General features: G+C 41.4%; 1 protein-coding gene across 1 annotated transcript; it reads right to left on the bottom strand.

Annotated features, from left to right (window-relative positions):
* Positions 1-96: 96 nt before the first annotated feature.
* On the bottom strand, positions 97-17063 carry cunhxorf65 (chromosome unknown CXorf65 homolog). The gene is made up of 6 exons (XM_062964118.1): positions 14853-17063; positions 14623-14709; positions 7751-7885; positions 4022-4090; positions 2955-3073; positions 97-589 (listed from the first exon to the last, which is right to left on the bottom strand). The coding sequence occupies exons 1-6, from the start codon at positions 15004-15006 to the stop codon at positions 464-466; spliced, it is 690 nt and encodes a 229-aa protein (XP_062820188.1). The 5' UTR covers positions 15007-17063; the 3' UTR covers positions 97-463.
* Positions 17064-17100: the final 37 nt, after the last annotated feature.

Here is a 17100-nt window from a genome sequence, read left to right as displayed (position 1 = left end):
ATATTTTCTTTGTACATAGACCAGCTAACACGTCCCAACAAAGGATTCCCCCAGGCAGGAAGCAGCCAGGACTCGAAACTGGAAGGCTTTTCAATGCAACATTCGCAGTTGCCTCCAACAGACAAGAGTTCTTTCTCCCACCCTGGACATTATTCTGGAGATATAAACCTTCCTTGATTAGTTTCCAATCTCACAACCATCCAAGGATGCCTGCCATAGATGTGGGCGAAATGTCAGGGGGAAATGCTTCTGGAACATGGCCATACCACCTAGAAAAACTGCCCTAGGAGGAGCTCCTTGGTGACATCAGCCTGGTGAAAAGGCAGAATGAGCGCACAAACACAAAGACAAGGAAGGCCTCTGCCTCTTGGGCATTGCATGGCTCCTCGGAGCCAGAAAGCAGCTTTATCCAGCTCTTAGGAAGGAAGCGGTCCCATCAGAACCTGCTTCTTCCCAGTCCTTTTCATCGGTGCTTCTCTTTCCGGCTGGACTCCATCCTGGTCTTGGCGCTGGTGGTGGTTTTGCGGGGAGTGCCCTCTTCGTCCAGGCTGGAGGAGACCACCGAGCCGGCCTTCCCGGCACTCTTGCCCTGCGGAAGGAACAGCAACACCGAGCCCTTAATGCCCTGCAAAAGCAGCAAAGGCTGCCACCAGGTTGCAAACACCCGACTTGCAAAAGGCTCCTAGTTCAGAACAAGGCTGGACTGGATGGCCTTTGGGGGTCCCTTCCAAATCTATGATACCATCTCTAGCTCAGGCCAACACACGACTTGCAAACAACTCTTAGTTAAGAATGGGGCTAACATTGAGCGAGAGGAATCTACTCCGCGGAAGGAAGGGAAATCCACTCCTGGAAAAGTTATTATTATGGGGGAAAAGGGGTCTCCTACCCTTTTGGCCACAACAAGCCACATTTTCCAAAATCACAGAGACGGAAAGTGAAGACACAATTCGATCCCTCCCAACAGATGGCCATCCAGCCAACTGTAGGATTCTATATTTATCTCATAACATAATATAACATCTAACTGATCTATCATAGAATCCTACAGTTGGAAGGGACCCCCAGAGGCCATCCAATCCAACCTCTTCTGCCAGGCAGGAAGATACCATTCTATCCCTCCCGATAGATGGCCATCCAGCCAAAGATATAGGTTAGATAATATCTATATATCCATACAACAAACCACATTTTCCAAAATCCAATCATCACAGGAGCAGAAAGTCAAGACACCATTCGATCCCTCCCAACAGATGGCCATCCAGCCGAAGATAGATCAGTTAGATATTATATTATACACACACATACTGTATATATGAGATAAATATATCATAGAATCCTACAGTTGGAAGGGACCCCCAGAGGCCATCCAATCCAACCTCTTCTGCCAGGCAGGAAGATACCATTCTATCCCTCCCGACAGATGGCCATCCAGCCAAAGATATAGGTTAGATAATATCTATATATCCATACAACAAGCCACATTTTCCAAAATCCAATCATCACAGGAACAGAAAGTCAAGACACCATTCGTCAAGACACCTCCTGACAGATGGCCATCCAGTGAAAGATAGGTAGGTTAGATTTACATATACCGTGCTTCCCCAAAAATAAGACAGTGTCTTATATTAATTTTTGCTCCCAAAGATGCGCTAGGTCTTATTTTCAGGGGATGTCTTATTTTTCCATTAAGAAGAATTCACATTTATTGTTGAACAAAAAATAAACATTGATTATATACTGTACAGTAGTTGTCATCACAAACTAGCATAACCAGACAAACTGTGAATCCTATCAATAATTTATTGTTACTACCATTATTTCCATGTACAACAATCTATGGTACGTATGTTTACCGATCCTGCATGCTGTAATGTTGTTTTCGTTGGGCATGCTTCCAAACAAAAACTTTGCTAGGTCTTACTTTCAGGGGAGGCCTTATATTTAGCAATTCAGCAAAACCTCTACTAGGTCTTATTTTCTGGGGATGTCTTATTTTAGGGGAAACAGGGTATATATACACACACACATACACAACAAGCCACGTTTTCCAAAATCCAATCATCACAGGGACAGAAAGTGAAGACACCATTTGATCCTTCCCAGCAGATGGCCATCCAGCCAAAGATAGATAGGTTAGATTTAAATATATATATACACATACATACATACATACATACACACACACACATACACAACAAGCCACATTTTCCAAAATCCTATCATCACAGGGACAGAAAGTGGACACCATTTGATCCTTCCCAACAGATGGCCATCCAGCCAAAGATAGGTAGGTTAGATTTAAATACACACACACACACATACATACACACACACACACACACACACACACATACACAACAAGCCACATTTTCCAAAATCCAATCATCACAGGGACAGAAAGTGAAGACACCACTTGATCCCTCCCAACAGATGGCCATCCAGCCAAAGATAGATAGGTTACATTTAAATATATATATATATATACACATACATACACACACACACACATACACAACAAGCTACATTTTCCAAAATCCTATCATCACAGGAACAGAAAGTCAAGACACCATTCGATCCCTCCCAACAGATGGCCATCCAGCCGAAGATAGATCAGTTAGATATTATATTATACACACACATATATATGAGATAAATATATCATAGAATCCTACAGTTGGAAGGGACCCCCAGAGGCCATCCAATCCAACCTCTTCTGCCAGGCAGGAAGATACCATTCTATCCCTCCCGACAGATGGCCATCCAGCCAAAGATAGATAGGTTAGATGTTACATACAAATATGATAGATATATCATAGAATCCTACAGTTGGAAGGGACCTTCCAGGAGGCCATCCAGGTCAACCCTTTCTGCCAGACAGGAAGACACAATTTGATCCCTCCCGACAGATGGCCACCCAGCCCCTGCTTGAAGGCTGGAGGCAGATGCCTCACCATCAGATGGTTTTGCATGGAAATCAGAAGGGACTCCATGGTGGGCTTCTTGCCATCTTGGCTCTTGAGTGTCCGGAGGCGGCTCTTCTCCAGGAAGTCGCACTGGTTGCGCAGGGACTCTGTGGGGCAAGCGAGAGGGTCAGGTCAGGCATGGGTGAACTTGGGCCCTGCAGGTGTTTTGGACTGCAACTCCCACCATTCCTAACAGCCTCAGGCCCCTTCCTTTGCCCCCTCAGCCTGCAAGGTAGACCTCCCGTTGTCATCATTATCATCATCATCCTTGGTTTACAAGTACAGTAGAGTCTCACTTATCCAAGCCTCGCTTATCCAAGCCTCTGGATAATCCAAGCCATTTTTGTAGTCAATGTTTCCAATATATCGTGATATTTTTGTGCTAAATTCGTAAATACAGTAATTACAACATAACATTACTGTGTACTGAACGACTCTTTCTGACAAATTTGTTGTATAACATGAAGCTTTGGTGCTTAATTTGTAAAATCATAACCTAATTTGACCTTAAATAGGCTTTTCCTTGATCAGTTCTTATAATCCAAGATATTCGCTTATCCAAGCTTCTGACGGCCCGTTTAGCTTGGATAAGTGAGACTCTACTGTACCGTAGAGTCTCACTTATCCAACATAAATGGGCCGGCAGAATGTTGGATAAGCAAATATGTTGGATAATAAGGAGGCATTAAGGAAAAGCCTATTGAACATCAAATTAGGTTATGATTTTACAAATTAAGCACCCAAACATCATGTTTGACAACAAAATTGACAGAAAAAGTAGTTCAATACGCAGTAATGCTATGTAGTAATTACTGTATTTACGAATTTAGCACCAAAATATCATGATGTATTGAAAACATTGTCTTCAAAAATGCGTTGGATAATCCAGAATGTTGGATAAGAGAATGTTGGATAAGTGAGACTCTATTGTAACTCCAATTGGAAGAGGTTTGGAAAAAGTTCCATTTTGGGGCACCTGCATTGGCAGGAGGGGTTTGAGGATTTCATAACTTTTTTTAAAAAGTAACTTCTCCAGCATATAGGCTTCCTCCTACCCATCAGCTCCATGGGTGGGTGTCTGAATATTGGCAGAAAGGCCCGGTAGCCGTTTTCATGCTTGGTCCCTGGGTAAAGAAGAGAACCAGTCATTTACTCATTACTCTCATTTATTTACACTTCACATACTGTACTTAATATATATTCAATTCCCCATCTTTCTCCCAAAGAAAGACCTCTTCCCGATCAGGGCCAACTAACACTTCCCAACAAAGGATTTCCCCAGGCAGGAATCAGCCAGGCCTTGAAACTGCAAGGCTTTTCAGTGCTAATCATGTCAACATTCACACTTGCCTCCAACAGATAAGAGTTCTTTCTTCCATTCTGGTCCTTCCACAGATAGATAAACCTCCCTTGTCTAGTTTCTAATATACTTCACAACCTCTGAGGATGCCTGCCATAGATGTGGGCGAAACGTCAGGAGAGAATGCTTCTGGAACATGGCCATACAGCCCGGAAAACTCACAGCAACACTCTTCATGATCGCTTTCCCACTTGCTTGGTAGGCCATGGAAATCTCTTGGTCCTTTCTAAATGCTCTTGAAGTAAAACTCCCATCAGTCTTCGCAGCTCATGGCGAGGAATGCTGGGAGTTGTAGTCCAACTGTGGCACAATTCCTGGCATGTAGACGAAGCCATGGTATTATTCTTCCTCACCGTTTGGATGTATGCTTTTTAACACAGGGGTGGAAACGATGGGGTCCTCTAAAGGTTTTTGGACTGCAATTCCCATTATCCCTAAGCCAGCATAGCTACTGATGAATTTTCACTTCACTTCACTTGACTTTTGGAAAATACAGTCCAACAATGTCTGGAGGGTCCCATTATTCCTTCCCAGTTTTATATCTTTGCTGAACTGGCATTGATTGATGTGTTGCCGAAGGCTTTCATGGCCGGGATCACAGCGTTATTGTATGTTTTCCGGGCTGTATGGGCTATATGGCCAAAATCTGGCTACCAGTATTAAAAAAAACTCAAAAATCAGAACAGTAAATAAGAAGCAACACTCTGAAAACAGAGGAGTTCCAGACATGGGAACCAGGGGCAGCTAACGACTCTGAACAAAGGATGCCCCCAGGCAAGAAGAAGCCAGGAGATGAAGCTATTCAATGCTAATGAAGGTGATTAACTACAACATTCACACTGGCCTCCAACTGACAAAGAGTTCTTCTCTCACCCTGGACTTTCCACAGATATATATAAACCTTCCTTGCTTAGATTCTCCATACCTCACAACCTCTGAGGATGCCTGCCATAGATGTGGGTGAAACGTCAGGAGAGAATACTTCTAGAACATGGCCATACAGCCCGGAAAACATACAACAACCCTGGCATTGATTGTTTTGAATATACAGTAGAGTCTCACTTATCCAACATAAACGGGCCGGCAGAATGTTAGATAAACGAATATGTTGGATAATAAGGAGGCATTAAGGAAAAGCCTATTAAACATCAAATTAGGTTATGATTTTGCAAATGAAGCACCAAAACATCATGTTAAACTACAAATTTGGCAGAAAAAGTAGTTCAATACGCAGTAATACTATGTAGTAATTACTGTATTTACGAATTTAGCACCAAAATATCACAATGCATTGAAAACATTGACTACAAAAATGCGTTGGATAATCCAGAACGTTGGATAAGCAAGTGTTGGATAAGTGAGACTCTACTGTAGTAGTAGTAATATGTTGTGTACCAAAGTGCACCTAAAGGTTGGGTTGCTGACCTGAAGGTTGCCAGTATGAATCTGCAGGATGGGGTGAGCTCCCATCTGTTAGCTCTAGCTTGCAGCGACATGAGAGAAGCCTCCCAGCAGGATGGTAACACATCCAGGCATCCCTTGGGCAACGTCTCTGTAGACAGCCAATTCTCTCACACCAGAAGCGACTTGCATTATGTTCTCTAGTCGCTTCTGGCACAATAAAAAACCCAAAGTGTTGAAAAAAATCAATACATTCCCATGCTCATTTGCCTATGGTAATTGAGGCAGACATGTGTTCAAATTCTAGAGATGATTTCGAAAGCAAACAATGCGAATCTAAAAAATTCAGGGAGCATCCGACTTTGATCGGGGTGGAAAGGAACTTGGCAAATCAGTCCTTGGCTTGCATTGCGCGATTCCTTCTGTTATTATTTATTGACGCATTTGCATTCCACCTTTTCCTTGCACAAAAGCCTCAAAGGCGGCTAATGGGCATCGGCTGGAAAAGGGAGAAAAAGCAATCAATAAAAGCAATTTAGAGCATAATGAAGTGGTTTGGCCATGGAACAGTCAACAGATGAGAATGCCAGCTCCAATCAATGAACACAAAAAAGATATCAATCAGACATGGGCAAACTTGGGCCCTCCAGGTGTTTTGGACTCCAACTCCCACAATTCCTAACAGCCTACCGGCTGTTAGGAATTGTGGGAGTTGAAGTCCAAAACACCTGGAGGGCCCAAGTTTGCCCATGCCTGATATAAATAGATCAGTGTGTATATGTTGCAAGTCAAAAGGCAATGCTGTAGCACAGGGGTCCCCAAACTAAGGCCCGGGGGCCGGATGCGGCCCTCCAAGGTCATTTACCTGGCCCCCACCCTTATTTATAATATAATATTTTTATATCAGTTTTAATAATATAATATATTGTATATACATATAATATTGATAAGAATATTATCATTTTATACAATATAATGCTAACAATAATACCATATAATAATATTAATTATATGTTATATATTACACTAGCTGTGCCCGGCCACGCGTTGCTGTGGCAAAGTGGTGGTGGTATTGGTTAAAAATTGTTGGGTGTAATTTTTATTTGACATTTGTATTTTTTTTAAATTAATTTTATTGTAAGTTATCTTTTTATTTATTATATTTTATTATTTTCTTGTATTATTTTTAGTTATTTTCTGTTATTATAGTATTTTATTGTATCAATTTTTTAGTGTTTTTTATTATTTTTTATTGGGTTGCTAGGAGACCAAGATGGAGGAGCTTAGCCTTCTAAGTGGCAGCAATTGGATAAAAGCAATTATTCCTCTCCCTCTAATTAGTACTTTATTTTTCTTTTCTTTTTGTTGTATCAACCTAGAGGCGTGGATGATGGGTTGTGTTGTCAAATTTCGAGGTTGGGGGGGCTGTAGTTTTGTTGTTTTGTCGGTCGCCGTGATGCCATCACTCTTTTATATATATAGATATAATATTACAGTACAGTGGTATAGTTCAATATATATAAATATAATGCTAATATTGTGCTATGCTAATAATATAATATATTGTATGTACATACAGCTGCTCTGAGTTCCCTTTGGGGTGAGAAGGGTGGGATATAAATGTAGTAAAGAAATGCAGTAAATAATAAATAAATAAATAAATAAATAAATTTTAGACCCAAAGTCTGAAATGACTTGAAGGCACACAACAACAACAACAACAACAACAACAACAACAACAACAACCCTAATTAACTTGACTATCTCATTGGCCAGAAGCAGGATCACACTTCCCATTGAAATCCTGATAAATGTATGTTGGTTAAAATTGTTTTTATTTTTAAATATTGTATTGCTCTTTCGTTGTTGTTGTTATTTTTGCACTACAAATAAGACATATGCAGTGTGCATCAGAATTTGTTTGTATTTTTTTTCAAATGATAATCCGCCCCCTCAACAGTCTGAAGGATTGTGGACTGGCCCTCTGCTTAAAAAGTTTGAGGACCCCTGCTGTAGCACCTACCAGGGGCTCCCTTTTCCAACTTGCAGATGTAGTAGGTTCCCCTGGGCGTCAGGAACTTGCTGGCGTTGTCTTCCAGGAACTTGACTAGGAAAAGGAGCTTGAGGGTCCCGTTTTCCTCACATAAGTCAATGGGGTCTGGAAGGAGGGTGTGGAGAGGGAGTTTGTATTAAATCATTATATATATTCTGTCACGCGCTGGCCCTGTAACTGATTGTCTATTACAAGGGTCCCCAAACTAAGGCCCGGGGGCCGGATTCGGCCCTCCGAGGTCATTTACCTGGCCCCCGCCCTCGGTTTTATAATATAATATATTGTATATACATATAATATTGATAATATTATAATGTAATACACTATAACACTAATAATAATACCATATAATAATATCAATTATGTATTCTATATTACATATAATATTACTAATAATATTACAGTATAGTGGTATAGTTCAATATAGCAATATATAATGCTAATATTGTGCTATGCTAATAATATAATATATTGTATGTACATATAATTTTTAAGCCACTCTGAGTCCCCTTTGGGGTGAGAAGGGTGTGATACAAATGTAGTAAATAAATGCAGTAAATAAATAAATAAATAAATAAATTTTAGACTTAGGCTCGCCCAAAGTCTGAAATGACTTGAAGGCACACAACAACAACAACAACAACAACAACAACAATCCTAATTAACTTGACTATCTCATTGGCCAGAAGCAAGACCACACTTCCCATTGAAATCCTGATAAATGTATGTTGGTTAAAATTGTTTTTATTTTTAAATAATGTATTGTTCTTGTGGTTGTTGTTTTTGCACTACAAATAAGACATGTGCAGTGTGCATCGGAATTTGTTTGTATTTTTTTTCAAATGATAATCCGGCCCCTCAACAGTCTGAAGGATTGTGGACCGGCCCTTGGTCTAAAAAGTTTGAGGACCCCTGGTCTATTATATAGGACGTACACTTTACGCCCAGCGGGAAGCCAGGGTGCCTAAAGCAAGGTTGTTGAGGATTTCCTTGAAAAGATGGCCTTTGAGTCTTTAAAGAAATAACAAAATCTTTATTGATGAACAAATAATAAATCTTCAAGGAGTCTTGTCTCCAAGGGACAGGCGATTGACTTTGAATAACTGTGAAAACCCTCTTATAACCTCTCCCAGGCTGTCTATTATCTGGGCCTAGCTGATCTGGGACCCACTGCCGACTCCAAATGCGTCTGGGTGTCGAGTGGACCTACCAGACAAGGCTTGCAGATCTTTCTGTGCTGCTGTTCTGTATCCCCGGATGGTCAATATCCCTGGTGTTCTTGAAATATGAAGCTTTTCTATGGGATGAGCTGGTCTACGTCCTATAGCTGAGCTTCCTAAGTGAGACTAACTTAAAAATGGCTCCTTCCCTCCCAGAGCCCTGAACAAGGGGCGGAACCAAATTTAATGGTGATTGACAGGCGGCCTGTCCTATGATTGCAAACATTTGCAGAAAGAAAATAAAGTAGAAGGTTCTGGTACAGCTGTACCAGCACAATATATATTATGTATTATATCCGGTGCCACCAGTGTAAAGATGTTCGTATTTAAACGCTGCCACCAAATGTAAAGTCTTTATAATGCGGCCACCAGATGTAAAGGGGATTATCAACGCTTGCCACCACTATGGGAAGATACAGCCACTAGCTACTCAGAGAGGAGACCTTTTAAATTTTGTTTTTCTTCCTTTTTCTTGATGGTAATATATGTGACAGAAGCTAAGATGTTTGAAAGAACAATAATACGTTTATTCAGGCACAAAGCTTAGTGGTTACAGTAACTTTCTCTTTAGAGGCACTTTAGTTAACAGTTGCAAAGCTAGAATGAGGTGTTTCAAACTTCTTAAAATGTTACTTCTTTCTCTACTGCATTTAAACTGCAGTCACCCTGTGAATTTCAATCACAGATTATCTGTTCCTTAACAGGAGACAGACTACTTTAAAATAAGTCACCAAACTTATTTTAAACTGACTCAAATATAAGCAACTAGCTGTGCCCGGCCACGCGTTGCTGTGGCAAAGTCTGGTGGTCTGGGAAATAAAGTATTGAGGAATTGGTGGTAGTTAAGGTCAAGGGTAAAGGTTTTCCACAGACATTAAGTCCAGTCGTGTCTGACTCTGGAGGTGGGTGCTCATCTCCATTTCTAAGCCGAAGAGCCGGCGTTGTCCGTAGACTCCTCCAAGGTCATGTGGGATGACTACCTGGAGCGGCGTTACCTTCCCGCCGGAGCAGTACCTATTGATGCACTCACATTTGCATGTTTTTGAACTTCTGGGTTGGCAGAAGCTGGGGCTAACAGTGGGGGCTCTCTCTGCTCCCCCAATTCAAACCTGTGGCCTTTCGGTCCAGAAGTTCAGCAGCTCAGCGCTTTAACACGCTGCGCCATCAGGGGATATTATTTCCTAAAGGTTGTGAATATACAATATTTCTGATTGGTTTTTTTTGTTTGTTGGAGGCAAGTATGAATGCTGCAATTAGGAAAAATGATTAGGATGTAATGGCCTTGCAGCTTTAAAGCCTGGCTGTTTCCTTCCTGAGTGAATTTTTTGTTGGGAGGTGTTAGCTGGCCCTGATTGTTTCCTGTCTGGAATTCCCTTGTTTTCAGAGTGGTGTTGTTTGCGATATTGTATGTGCTTCTACTGTCTGTGGCCCTGAGAAAACAGGATTTGCCAGACTTTGATGATGGGAATATTTTGTTGGGAGGTGTTAGCTGGCCCTGATTGTTTCCTGTGTGGAATTCCCCTGTTTATTTACTGTCCTGGTTTTAGAGATTATATTGTTCTGCATTATTCTATCCCAGTAATTATTTCATATTAAAGAAGAATCTCACTTATCCAACATTCGCTTATACAATGTTCTGGATTATCCAACGCAGTCTGCCTTTTCATAATCAATGTTTTTGTAGTCAGTGTTTTAAATTCATTGTGATATTTTAGTGGTAAATTTGTAAATACAGTACAGTAGAGTCTCACTTATCCAACATAAACTGGCCGGCAGAACGTTGGATAAGCGAATTATGTTGGATAATGAGGAATTAAGGATAAGCCTATTAAACATCAAATTAAGTGATGATTTTACAAATTAAGCACCAAAACATCATGTTAGACAACAAATTTGTCAGAAAAAGTAGTTCAGTACACAGTAATGCTATATAGTAATTACTGTATTTATGAATTTAGCACCAAAATATCACGATATATTGAAAGCATTGACTACAAAAATGCGTTGGATAATCCAGAACATTGGATAAGCGAGTGTTGGATAAGTGAGACTCTACTGTAATTATTACATAGCATTACTGCGCATGGAACTACTTTTTCTGTCAAATTTGTTGTATAATATGATGTTTTGGTGCTTAATTTGTATAACGATTACCTAATTTGATGTTTAATTGGCTTTTCCTGAATCCCTTCTTATTATCCAACATATTCACTTATCCTGCCGGCCTGTTTACGTTGGATAAGTGAGACTCTACTGTATATTTTTAATCTTATATTATCTGCTCAGAACTGGATTATCTGAGGCCCCTTCTTCACAGTTCTATAAAATGCACACTGAAGTGGATTATATGGCAGTGTGGAGTCAAGATAATCCAGTGCAAAGCAGATAATATAAGATTATAAATGGGTTATATAGCTGTGTGGAAGGGCCTTAAGTCTACACTGCCATATAATCCAGTGCAAATTAGATAATCTGTGGAAGAAGTCTAAGTGAGGCCTAAATCTGCCTGTCCCCTAACTGAAACCTGGCTGTCCCTTGGTTGCTAGGAGACCAAGTGGGCAGAGATTAGCCCTCTAAACTGGCAGCAATTGGATAAAAAAAAATTATTGCTCTCCCTCTAATTAGGACTTTGTTTTTCTTTTCTTTTTGTTGTATCAACCTTGAGGCGTGGATGATGGGTTGTGTTGTCAAATTTTGAGGTTGGGGGGCCTTTACTTTTGTTGTTTTGTGAATCGCCGTGATGCCATCACTCTTTTATATATATAGATTGAGTCTCCCTGATCCCTTCAACTGAGGATCAGTCTTCTCTGTACCTCATCAGGGCACAGACTAACTGCTTCTTTTTTAAACCTGCACTTCTCCACCAAAACGGCAGTGGGCTCCACCCACTTCTCCATGGCAACCAACTCTCGAGTGCAGAGCAACTGAAATATTGACCCTTTTAAATCACAATTAAACATGACATCTGTAAACCAAAAAATGCACACTTCATTACAGAGGGAAGGGAGCAATAGAATTGAAAGATGGAAAGGGACATCTGTTTCCATCTCTTTGGACCTCATCTAGCGGAGGCTCAAGATCTCCCTCCTTCGTGTTCTTCAACCCAAAGAATTGCAGTCGTTGTAGTCAAAGAAAGAGGACCTTGCTAAGCTCTATGTTCTCTTTCCTGGACTACAACAACCAGAATCTCCGAATTAGCAAAACTAGGTTGATGAGACTCCTTTTTGGAGACTACAGGATCCCATAGAGATCAACACAGCCGGCTTGATATATCTTGTTGTGACTCAGCCTCTGTGTGACTCTGATGAGGATTTTGGGATGCAAGTTCACGATGATGGGATTCAGGTTCAGGATGAGTTTCAAGATTATTCTGATGGGAATTGTGGGATTCAGGTGCAGGGTGTTACTGCTGTGGAAGATGAGGAGCAGGGAGGCTTTCCCCTGGGAAGAAATGATGTTCTTAATGAGGATGGTTTTCAGGTGTAAGAAGCAGGAAGGGAGAGCAGCTCCCAGCCTCAGCCTGATAACACTAACGAGCCCTGTGGCCTTGAAAGCGATGAGGCCGCTTCTCTAGATCGGGCTAGTCGTTTGGAATTTCGGGGGTTGCACAGGAGTCTCAGAATAGCATAATTGCCCTTTGACCTCAGAGGGAGGTCAAAGGGCAATTATGTAACTATGTAACTATGCAACTATGTAACTAGCTGTGCCCAGCCACGCGTTGCTGTGACGTTGTCTGGTGGTGTTGGTGAGATATTGTTGAGGTAGTGGTGGTATTGAATTGAGAGGCTGAGTGGCCATCTGTTGGGCATGCTTGGATTGTGTCCTCCATGGCAGAATTGGGTTGGACTGGATTAACACAGTAATTATTTCATATTACAGTAGAATCTCACTTATCCAACATTCGCTTATCCAGTGTTCTGGATTATCCAACGCAGTCTGCCTTTTAGTAGTCAATGTTTTTGTAGTCAATGTTTTAAATTCATTGTGATATTTTGGTGCTAAATTTGTAAATATAGTAATTACAACATAGCATTACTGAGTATTGAACTACTTTTTCTGTCAAATTTGTTGTATAACATGTTTGGTGCTTAATTTGTATAATCATTACGTAATTTGATGTTTAATAGGCTTTTCCTGAATCCCTTCTTATTATCCAACATATTCACTTATCCAACGTTCTGCCGGCCTGTTTATGTTGGATAAGTGAGACTCTACTGTATATTTATAATCTTATATTATCTGTTTAGAACTGGATTATATGAGGCCCCTTCTACACAGCTGTATAAAATGCACACTGAAGTGAATTATCTGGCAGTGTGGGCTCAAGATAATTCAGTTCAAAGCAGATAATATAACATTATAAATGAAAGGGCCTTGGGTCTACACTGCCATATAATCCAGTTAAAATCAGATAATCTGTGGAAAATGCCTAAGTGAGGCCTAACTGTGCCTGTCCCCTGGGCTGAGTAGGTTGCTAGGAGACCAAGTGGGCGGAGCTTAGCCCTCTAACTGGCAGCAATTGGATAAAAACTATTATTCCTCTCCCTGTAATTAGGACTTTATTTTACTTTTCTTTTTGTTGTATCAACCTAGAGCCGTGAATGATGGGCTGCATTGTCAAATTTCGAGGTTGGGTGGCCTGTAGTTTTGTTGTTTTGTCCGCTGCCCTGATGCCATCACTCTTTTATATATATAGATACTACAATAATAATTATGTAATGTGCATAATTCCCATGGAGTAAACAACAAAACCACTGGACCAAATCACACCAAATTTGGCCACAAAGGACATTAGTCATCCAATCAATCTGCATGCGGCAGCGTGTCAGCAAAAATGGCTAGGCGTGTCAGTGTTGACACGCGTGTCATAAGTTGACCATCACTGGACTATTATGTGATGAAATATAGTAGTTTGTTGTTTATACTGTTTGAGGGATTCTAGAGACTTTGCCCCCACAAAGGGAGCTATTTAAGTGTTGCGAGGAACACAAAAACACCAATTTTGGCACCCCAGAAATGGGTGTGCGACTCTTATGCAGTGGAATACGGGTATATCTGAAAGTAGCTCTCCAAAGTGCTGAACCGTATCCTCATCTTTTCAAAAGCCCCATTGTTTTAGTCCTAAACTCCTCTACCGTGTTTCCCCAAAAATAAGACAGTGTCTTATATTAATTTTTGCTCCCAAAGATGCTCTAGGTCTTATTTTCAGGGGATGTCTTATTTTTCCATGAAGAAGAATTCACATTTATTGTTGAACAAAAAATGAACATTTATTATATACTGTACAGTCGTTGTCATCACAAACCAACGTAACCAGACACACTCTGAATCCTATCAAGAATTTCATGTACAGCTGGTATATACATTTACCAACCCTGCATGCTCTGGTGTTCTGTTTGGCGGGCATGTTTCCAAACAAAAACTGGTAGGTCTTACTTTCAGGGGAGGCCTTATATTTAGCAATTGAGCAAAACTTCTACTAGGTCTTATTTTTCGGGGATGTCTTATTTTCAGGGAAACAGGGTAAGTGTCCCTTTCTGACCCTGACCCATGCACCATCATTTGGACATCCATGCCATACAAAATCTACCTGATTGGATCTGTGTCCAAAGTGCGCCTCACCTGTCCTCTGCAGCCCCACTTTGTCGCGCAGGTAATGTGTGAGGAGCAAAACGGAGCAGTTGATGTTGGCCAAGAACTGCCGGTTGTCTGCAAGAGAGGCAGCCGAGATGGAGGACTGGCAGCTTCAAGGACAGGAACGGATGGGAGCCCACCTGCCCCATTGTTTCCCCCTTTCCCCTTCCAACTGGGCTATTCCATCTCTGCAGCACCTCAGCCTTTTCTCTCCTCACCTCCATATTTAACGGAGATAAACATGCCCCTGGATGCCTGGCCCATGCAGACAGCAACTTCTGCACCAGACCAGGAGCCATTGTGACATCTCAGAACCCCACAGATGAACACTCCGTGGAGAACTACAGCTACAGTGCCCACCACTGACCCCATTCTCCAAGATAAGGGTGGATAATGGGTGGACTTTGAGGTTCAAGAAGCTCTATTGGCTTCCAATGGATCTTGGGTAGTTACAATGTACCCCTTGTTGCCCCCCAGACCCAGTTTTGCTATGTGTTTGGTTGTTTTGGGACCTGGGTCACTTACTTTGTGGTAAAATCTCCTGGTCCTGTGAGCCAGAGGTACCTAAAATGTGTCAAAAGGGCATCATTTGGGAGCAAAAAAAGATAAATATTTTGGAGTCTGGGAGCCACATTTCCCACCAGTTTAAGGTAAAAGTCAAGAGAAACCTTGTGATTATAGGCACTTTGAATCAGTATTATTATTATTATTATTATTATTATTATTATTATTATTACACAGCAAACAAGATAGATATGCTGGATTTCGTATCACAAAATCACAAGTCGAACACTTCCCAAGTGTCTAGGACTGTGTGACGTATTTTCGGATGATGCGTGCAGATCCCAGTAGGGTGGCCTTTTGCAGTTGGCAGATCGTAATCTTGTCAATGTCTATTGTTTCCAAATGCCGGCTGAGATCTTTTGGCACGGCACCCAGTGTGCCGATCACCACCGGGACCACCTGTACTGGTTTCTGCCAGAGTCTTTGAAGTTCAATCTTGAGGTCCTGATAGCGGCTGAGTTTTTCCTGTTGTTTTTCGTCAATGCGACTGTCACCTGGGATGGCAACATCTATGATCCAAACCTTTTTCTTTCCACAACTGTGATGTCTGGTGTGTTGTTGTTGTTGTTGTTATTATTATTATTATTATTATTATTATTATTATTATTATTTGAAACACAACAAGATGAGTCCACAGCAGACACTCTGCTGGTTGTTGTACTGGATCCCATGTCGGACACTTCCCAAGTGTATAGGACTGTGTGATGTATCAGCGAATAATGTGTGCAGATCCCAGTAAGGTGGCCTTCTGCAGCTGGCAGGTGGGGACTGTGTCAGCGCCAATTGTGTTCAAGTGCAAGCCAATGTCTTTAGGCACTGCACCCAGTGTGCCGATCACCACTGGGACCACCTTGACTAGCTTGTGCCAGAGTCTTTGCAATTTGATCTTTAAATCCTCATATTGTGTCAGCTTTTCCAGTTGTTTCTCCTCAATCCTGCTGTCCCCTGGGATTGCAACATCGACAATCCATACTTTGTTTTTTAACACAATCGTGAGGTCAGGAGTCTTGTGCTCCAAAACCGTCTGTCTGTCTGAATTCGGAAGTCCCAGAGTAGCTTGACATGTTCATTCTCTGTAACTTTTTCCGGCTTGTGATCCCACCAGTTCTTTGTCGCAGGCAGATGGTGTTTGTGGCACAAGTTCCAATGAATCACCTGAGCAACGGTGTTATGCCTCTGCTTGTAGTCTGTCTGTGCGATCTTCTTGCAGCAGCTGAGGATGGGATCTACAGTTTCATCTGCTTCCTTGCAGAGTCTACATTTAGGATCTGTCATCGACTTCTCAATTTTGGCTTTGATGGCATTGGTTCTAATGGCTTGTTCATGGGCTGCCAGAATCAGGCCCTCCGTCTCCTTTTTCAAAGTCCCATTTGTGAGCCACAGCCATGTTTATTCTTTGTCAATTTGGCTCTCAATTTTTCCCAGGGAGTGCCCATGGAGAGCCTTCTTTCACTAGTTTTCTCTTCTGCTCTGGATTGTGTTTTTACAGTATTCACTCTTTTTCTTTTGCACTTGAAGCAGTTTATTATTATTATTATTAGTTATTATGACACAGCAAACAAGATAGATATGCTGGTTTTTGTATCAAAAAATCACAAGTCGAACACTTCCCAAGTGTCTAGGACTGTGTGATGTATTTTTGGATGATGTGCACAGATCCCAGAAGGGTGGCCTTTTGCAGTTGGCAGATCGTAATTTTGTCAATGTCTATTGTTTCCAAATGCCGGCTGAGATCTTTTGGCATGGCACCCAATGTGCCCATCACCACCGGGACTACCTGCACTGGTTTCTGCCAGAGTCTTTGATTATTATTATTATTATTATTATTATTATTATTATTATTATTATTATTATGTGTCAATCCCAGGATTAGGATGCTGGAAGTTGGATCTAGGGACCCCT

Source organism: Anolis carolinensis, unplaced genomic scaffold (assembly GCF_035594765.1).
Source record: "Anolis carolinensis isolate JA03-04 unplaced genomic scaffold, rAnoCar3.1.pri scaffold_12, whole genome shotgun sequence".
Classification (NCBI taxonomy): Eukaryota; Metazoa; Chordata; class Lepidosauria; order Squamata; family Dactyloidae; genus Anolis; species Anolis carolinensis.
The sequence above is the reverse complement of the archived record's forward strand: the minus strand, read 5'-3'. Positions and strand labels throughout refer to the sequence as shown.

Bases quoted from the DNA above. Each gene is read 5' to 3' on its own strand.
- cunhxorf65 (XM_062964118.1), bottom strand. From the start codon at position 15,006: ATGGGGTCAGTGGTGGGCACTGTAGCTGTAGTTCTCCACGGAGTGTTC. The intron at 7,886-14,622 runs GTGAGGCGCACT...CCCTCCTTCCAG, and splicing joins AGTGGGGCTGCAGAGGACAG to ACCCCATTGACTTATGTGAG. The intron at 3,074-4,021 runs GTAGGAGGAAGC...CTTGCCCCACAG, and splicing joins CCCACCCATGGAGCTGATGG to AGTCCCTGCGCAACCAGTGC.